At 31.7% G+C, this 7844-nt stretch overlaps 1 protein-coding gene across 1 annotated transcript; it reads right to left on the reverse strand.

The window, feature by feature from the left end:
- Positions 1-1398: 1398 nt before the first annotated feature.
- Positions 1399-7621, reverse strand: LOC129295668 (probable galacturonosyltransferase 15). Its single transcript, XM_054934208.1, has 6 exons — positions 7057-7621; positions 6628-6671; positions 4044-4196; positions 3007-3591; positions 2561-2863; positions 1399-2300 (listed from the first exon to the last, which is right to left on the reverse strand). The coding sequence occupies exons 1-6, from the start codon at positions 7289-7291 to the stop codon at positions 2010-2012; spliced, it is 1611 nt and encodes a 536-aa protein (XP_054790183.1). The 5' UTR covers positions 7292-7621; the 3' UTR covers positions 1399-2009.
- Positions 7622-7844: the final 223 nt, after the last annotated feature.

The following is a 7844-nucleotide window of genomic DNA, read 5'->3' on the forward strand; positions in this document are numbered from 1 at the left end:
TGTTTTAATTATGTAAAATGACGTTATAAGTATATAATCAACAAATCGAATGAATAATTTGGTCAGTACATATAAGTGCTGGTGTATTAGATTTTTAAATATTTATAATTATAACTATCTGGTCTACACTTAGATACATAAATGATTTAAAATAAGATAAAGTTTTCAGTATAAATTTAAATTCAAGAGAGATATATGTCAAGTGAATTAATTTTTTTCAATTTGTCTGAGCTTAAAATTGCAACGTTACACTAACAAATTTGGTCAATAAATAATTAAAATTATAATAAATATATAATCATTTATCAATCATGAATATACAACTTACTTTTTATACTCCTTGTAATATTGAAAAGGACAAGATGTAGATATTTAGCTTTATATACTTAATGTATTTTATCCAATCTAATCAAAATAAGTAAATTATAATGTATTAATAATATTATTCAAAAGATCTTGTTAAAGTATCGATAATATGTAAATGATTTATATATACTGATTTAATTAAAAATAAGTACCTCTAATATCTAAAATTAAATATATAAATTTTTTATTAGAAAAATATGCGAGTTTGATATCTGAGTTGAGAATTTCAACTCTATTTCTCTATGGGATCTCTGAGCTAGGCCGCTGCAAAAATTTCAATCCAAGCAATGAAATAATTTAGGGCAAATGACAACGAAATTCTTCTGAAATATATAAATAATAATTTAGTCTCTTAAAATACTATAATTATTCTAAAAACTTTTTTATTATTAATAAATTTATATAAATTGCCCTTATTAAAAATAAATGATTCACAAGTTTTATTTAAATATTCACAATTTTTCTTCTTATATTCGTAATAATATAACAGCAAATAAAGAATTAACATGCAAAATTATAATTTATTATTGCATTATTACGAATATAAAAAGGAAGTAAATATTTAAACAAAACTTGTAAATCATTTATTTTTAAACAAGGGTAATTTGATAATTTATATAAATTCATTAATTACAGAAAAGCTCCTAGGAATTTCAAGGAAATTATTACATTTCGAGGAATCAAATTATCATTTATACATTTCCGATGAATTTTATTATCATTTTCACAATAAGTTATATTTGACAGAAATAAATGCTAAAAGTATTGAAACAATTCCTGAACATAGAAGCATCAGTTATCAAATAATTTCTAGTACATCTCTCTTTTTAAGTTTTCAAGTCTTAAAATTCAAGATAATATAATGTATCTGATAGGGTAGTGAGTCTAACAACTATTTATACACTAGAACAGCTGATCCAAGTAAAATATCCTAACCAATTAAAAGCAAGGAATTACTGCACCAAATTCAAGGAATCAGAAAATACTATACATGTAAAATTATTTTCCGTACAGAAAAGCATTTTAAGCAGGTAATTTACAGCAATACAATAATATAGCCGAAAATTAAAAACTAAAATTACCATTTATAATCTGTGCCCAGAGAAAAAAATTATGATGCTTGTGGCTGTATCTCATAACTCTTAACATCAGGATCAGATGATAGTGTTTGTAATATGGCACTGAGTGGAAGCTTCATCTATATATGACTGTGAAGTATATGTAAGCATATGGAAGTATCTGGCAAAATTATGCTGTGAAGAGCGTATAAGTCAGAGACTGAAGGTGAAACCTTCTTCCCTCAGATCCCGCACGCATTTTGTCCTTGTTAATGAATCTCAAATGATCTACTCCAACTTGTTTCCAGGTCTTATGTAATGTTTGGTAGGTAGAAAAATGTTTTTCAAAAAGAAAATGAGAAATGCATTTATCCCATTTTCTTTCTAAGTATATTTCTCATTTCTTTCCTAGAAAACATTTTTCCATGAACCAAACATCTGCTTAAGATCCTTGTCTCTCTTGGTGGATACAAGGTAGACCTATCTTATATTCATTTGAAAATGTCAGGACCAAAAAACCTGGAGATAACTTGTGTCCTAAATGAACACATGTTGGAGCCTTTGAAGCAGTATAATTGTGTTGATTCACTGTGTAATTCCACATCTCCTGATGAATTTGTCAGAGAAATTTACATATCTGTTCCATAAACTCTGAACTTTTGGGAAGCCAATTTCAAGCCACGGCTTTGCAGGGCCGCTGAAATGAATTACAGCAGCAGCTTCCAATCTGTCCGGACTAATTTCTTCTGATTGATAGTGGTAACCTAAATCAGTCACAAGCCATGATGAATCTATAGGATGCACTTGACCCTCAAAAGCAATCAAGGCAAGTGGAAGCACACCTGGTTTCCATAATGCCAACCCAGATTTGAGGTTCTGTGAAATCAGATAAAGATACTGAATTTCAGAATATAGATTCATGACAAAATAGAAACAGTATTGCCAAAAGTATTTTTTATAATCTGTAGCCCGACCTCTAGCTCAAGCTTAGGCTGTGTTTGGAAACAATATGCGTGGGGTGCCAAACTGTGATTTGCAGGGAAAAAGTGGGTTTGCGATGTTCTCACCATGAAACCAAACACACACACACGCTATTATTCAGTTGAGAGACATGGATAGTTACAAGATATACTTACAAGTTTCAACCATCGAAAGTAAGTCTCAGTGATATTCGATCTCCTCCAAGCTTCAAGATCAAATATATTCATGCCGTAAAGCCATATGCTTTGTTCAGGATCGAAGTGGGATGATATGAGAGGATGGGAGAAGTTCAGGTCGTCGATGAATTTACTTCCAGGGAAACCAGTTTCTCCACCAGATGACTTGAAAACCGAACCACAGGCTTTGCCATTAAGATCTAGTTCCCACAAAGAAGATATGTCATGTTGCACCACAACATCGTCATCCAAAAATACCACCTTGTTCAGATCAGGAAACAGCTGTGACAGTCCACAAAAATCAAATTATGAAACAACCATCATAAAGAGTTCATCAGGCTTGTATCAGTCAACCAGAATGCATCTACCGATTTTGTTCCCTTAAAATCTAAGTTGAGAGGCACTTCAAATCAATAACTAATTACCTCGGGGATATAAATGCGGAGATGATTCATCAAGGAGAGGCTACTAGGCCTTAGAACCTCTATGAATCTTTTTTGCTCTTGATCCCTATGGTTGAATTCCCTTTCTTTAATATTCTTGTAATAGTTCTTCCAAATCAATTGATTAGTTTCCAGAATCTCCTGAACACCAGCATTAACTTCTTCAGACCAGTCATATTGGTGCAATCCCCTGACTTCCACTACACCTGATTTCACAGAATTGGTGGCAAACCATGCATGCATGGGAGTATAAGTTTTCTTATCGGTGACGATATGAAAGACTAACTTCTCAGGGATGGCTGAATTTTCAACAGTAGAGGTGACAACAACAGAAGCTGCAAGGACATTGTCAGTTAGGAGAACAACGTGGTGAAAGGTAGGGTCAACAAGTCGAGAGATGGATTCAGCCGGAGGTAGGCGAGATCGAGCCATGGCATTTACAGAGTATTCATCAGCTAACTTGAGGCAAAGACAGTTTAGGCTTTTGGGAACCCCGTGAGAAGCTAGATGCCAGTAAACTGATTCCAGATGCCTTGCCGATCGCACCTTGCGTTCCATTCTTGATAGCTGAAAGTGATGATCAGAAGAATATCGTGAGTTACAAAGAGGATGTATTGAAATGGAGTCAATATAAGCGAAATGTGCACAGATCAATAAGATAGTTTTCTCCCCCGGTGGAACAGTCCTGAACTGGTTCAGGTCTACATAGAGTAGGCATATATATTTTGTGTCCATCTGAACAGACTAGGACTGAAAACTCCAAAGAAACTTGACCAGATATTTTCCTAACGTTGTTCCAAAAAAACTGAAAGAATCCTGAGTTTTCACAGTCATAAGTCATTGGTTCAAGAACGTAATGACAACATGAAAATAAGATTTGCTTTATCTAACCAAAAAGTGGACTAGTTCCTTCCTTGAGCAACATCTAGCTGACTAGCTCGAGAAACCAATCGACTGTTTACTTACATAATCAAACTTTCTCTATCTTTCTCTATTAGCTATTTCTAAGTTACATGTACCGAGGCCTTGATCTTGAAAGCGAATGCCTCAAGGTCCTGTCGCTTAGAGGCCCTCATCTGTTTCACAAGCTCATTGAACGACTCAGCTCCTTCTTCACTCACATGACCGTCGTTCGCTTCCAGCAGCGCTCTGGTCACCTCATCTCTGAGTTTCTTAAGATACGTACATGCATAGCATCAATAGCCATGGTTAAAAAAAACAAAGCAAGAAAGAAAGGAAAGGAAGGGGGAAAAAACAACTAAATTCAAATATTTGTTAATTGTTTAACCAACTCATCATCAATTGAGTGAATTGGCGCGTATAAATTTCATTGAAAAGTAGTTTAACATATTCGTGGTTAAATTATATTGTTATTCAAAGTTTCACCTTTTTGTGGCTGGGTGTATGCTACTTTTGTTTTTGGGAAGAAAGCGAATAGGATATACTAGCAGTGATTATTAGGTACACTAATAGTGAATGGACAAGATATTACTGACGATGATCATCTTCGTAAGAGATTAAATTAAAAAAAGTACTCATTTGGAAAAATTAATTTAACAAATAATGCCATATATTATAGACTAAATGTATCAATACTCTATTTATTAAAGATTAAAATGAAATTTTAGCTAATAAAAATGACAAAGTTTAGACAAATAAGGAAGGAAAAAAACGACAAATGATTAAAAAAAAGTATTTATTATTGGATAAACATGAGGACAAGACTGTTTTAATTTTTTAGATTAGTGTGGATTATGCTGATTTAGCTGTCGTACTCTTATCTATTATCTTCCTTGCTGTCATATTTATTTTGTCCTTTGCTTCAATAATATTTCCGTTAGTGCTACTGTGCCAGGCAAACCTGAACTAAATTCGATGCAATCAAGATTCCACAATTTGAGTAAGGGACAAAATTCGACAAGTCATTTATGTGTCCTATATATTCAAAAGTTTCGTTTAATTGGAAAAAATTAAAGAAAATAAAAAGATTAGATTTCTATATAAATTTTTTAATACAGTTATTGATTATTGATAATTTTGAATTAAAGATATATAACATTTAGTCCTTCAATAATAATGTGACATTTTTATGAGTTAATTAAAAGATTGAACACTTAACATGTTTGATGGAAAACTTTCCAATTAAGATATTGATAATAATATACAACAAAAATTACATATAAATTATTTCAATTAGTTATACCAGTTACTTAATCATGATTTACGTCAGTATACTTGACCTATTTATTCTTAATTATGATTGACGTCCATTTACTTAATTGATATTTCACTACTTGAAGCAAACGCAAAGTATACGAATGATAGTATTTGCCAACGTTTGTCTTAAGGTAAGTTAGGGAAAAAAATACTGAGATTCAGAAATATGAACAGAAAGGAAAAAAGGAAAACAGATTATAAAGAAAAAAAAACAAGAAAAGGAATAACTCGTGATGAAAATGTGACCATATTCCACTTGAAGTAACACATGATGTGTTTTTTTATATAATACTCCTTCCATTAAAAAATGTAAAGCATTTTTAACGTAATTTCACCCCCAATAAAGTAGTTACCTACCTTCAAACTAACTCTATTTTTTTGTATCTATTCCTATTAAACACCATACAATAAATATAAAGTTGTTCATTAATGGGGACACTTTTGAAGAAAAAAAAGGCAACGATTACAATTTAAAAAACTAAAAATATCTCACATTTTTTAACATTTAACTCCTTAAAAAATGCCTTTCATTTTTTAACGAAGGAAGTATGTTGTAACCACTTTCAGTTAAATAGTTGGAACTTATCATTTATCCCTATAATGCAACATAAATATTCAAATAACTTTAATCTTTGTATTTTAATATATATCTTTTTCAGCCAAGTGGCTTACAGCCATACTGCTCATGCCAAAATTTGATTATATATATTGATAAGGTGGGTAAAAATATATCATTAACTACTATGCATGGTGTATTAATTAAACTTCGCATTTTTCAAAGACTAAAATAAAGTTGTTGGGGATTTATTATGATTTTGAATATTGTAATTTGTATACATGTCATATTTTATATTAATATTAATATTAATTTGATGTCTCATAATATCAAGTATGTATGTTCAATGAATACTCCCTCCAAACCATGATATCGAACATTTTCTAGAAACTCTATTTAATTTAAAATATAGGTCATTAGATAATATTTATAATTTTCTTAATTATACCCCTACTTTATTGATTATTCTTTAATTTTTGAAAAAATGATACATTAAAATTTTAATTATCATGATTAAAATATTTAATGAGGATATAACTAAAAAATATAAAAAAATTTAAGATGTTAAAGTTTTATCTAACTTTTTTAAAAATTATGAAGTAGTTATCAATAATAATAATAATAATTATTATTATTATTATGATACAGGGAGTATATTTTATCAAAGACATTTTTGAGAGACAATTTCGTATTATATCTTTGTTGTGGCCAACGTTTTAATATTAATTAGTTGTTCTCTATGTAGGCAATAAAATGACGTGTAAGTTAAAAATAAAATATGTTATAAAAATAGGAAAGTAATCTTGTAGCTGGGGTCACAATATACATACCAGAGACGTGTCACCCTCGCTCAAAAACCTCCATCGCACACAATCTGCAATTATCATTTCCACTAATACATAAAAAAACTTTCAACAAGATAAATGAATAAAGCATGAAAATAACGAGTAACGACATCCCATCCTGTGAAATTTCGTTCTACGTCTCTCATCTCAGGCTCCCCGTACTTTATTGAATGGTATTCATATTTTTCTTTTTCTTTTTCTTTTTCTTTTTTGGTAGACTGATTCATATTTTTCGTTTCTTCTCATTAATGCCACTGCCAACCTCTACCAACTTAATTTTCATTCAATTCAAAATACTTGAAAAGAAAACTCTAAAAATTGAATTATAGAGTAAAATATTGAAGACTAAAGTATTAATTTGAAAAGTATTACAAAGAACTGAAAATGGAGGAATAAACACGAGATTTGAATTACCTAACGACGAGCAAACCGCAGCAGATTCGAGCACCAAGAACGCGATTCTGACAAAGAGCAACGGCAGGACAATACCAAGCAACAGAACCACCGGCAAGACAGCGCCGGCGGAAATCCGGCGACCTCCTGCAGCAGCAGCCGTACTAGTCTTCGTCGATGCTTTTCCGGCTCCTCCTCCACTGTTCGATATCGCGATCACTCTCTTTGTCCCCTTCGCCGATATGTAGAACTTCATCGTCTCGATTCCATCACTCAATCCGGTTGCTCCTCCTCTGGATCGAATCGGCAAGAGAGATCTGATACTTCACTGGCTCACTGGTTCAGTGCGAGAGAAGCAAAAGAAGAGAGAGAGAGAGGAGAGAGAGAGGTGGGAGGAGCATTTATCCTTGTACTTGCGGAGCAAAATGGAGTTCACGGGAATCGAAATTCTACTGGCACAGTGAAATCAATTCTCTCGAGTAAGAAAAAGAGAAATCAAATCAAATCAAGTGTTTCTGAAAAATGAAAATTTATTGTGAAATTCTTTTTCGTGAGTGAGAGTGTGAGACACTGTATTCGCGCGTGTTTTGAGCAAGAAAAGCCAAAACCAAACGAAAGCTGTGATCGAGGCCGCGGGAAATTAGTAATGTAATGTAAGCACAGGCCTTCGCTCTCATTATCAATATTAAAATATCAAAAACTGTTTCATTAAAAAAATAAGGAAAAATTAATGATTGTCTCTTATAATTTTAATCTAATTATAATTTAATTTTTTAATTTTAACTCGTTATAATTCAAATATTAAAGTT

Source organism: Prosopis cineraria, unplaced genomic scaffold (genome assembly GCF_029017545.1).
Source record: "Prosopis cineraria cultivar Desert tree isolate PC_DT_omini unplaced genomic scaffold, ASM2901754v1 PC164, whole genome shotgun sequence".
Lineage (NCBI taxonomy): Eukaryota > Viridiplantae > Streptophyta > Magnoliopsida > Fabales > Fabaceae > Prosopis > Prosopis cineraria.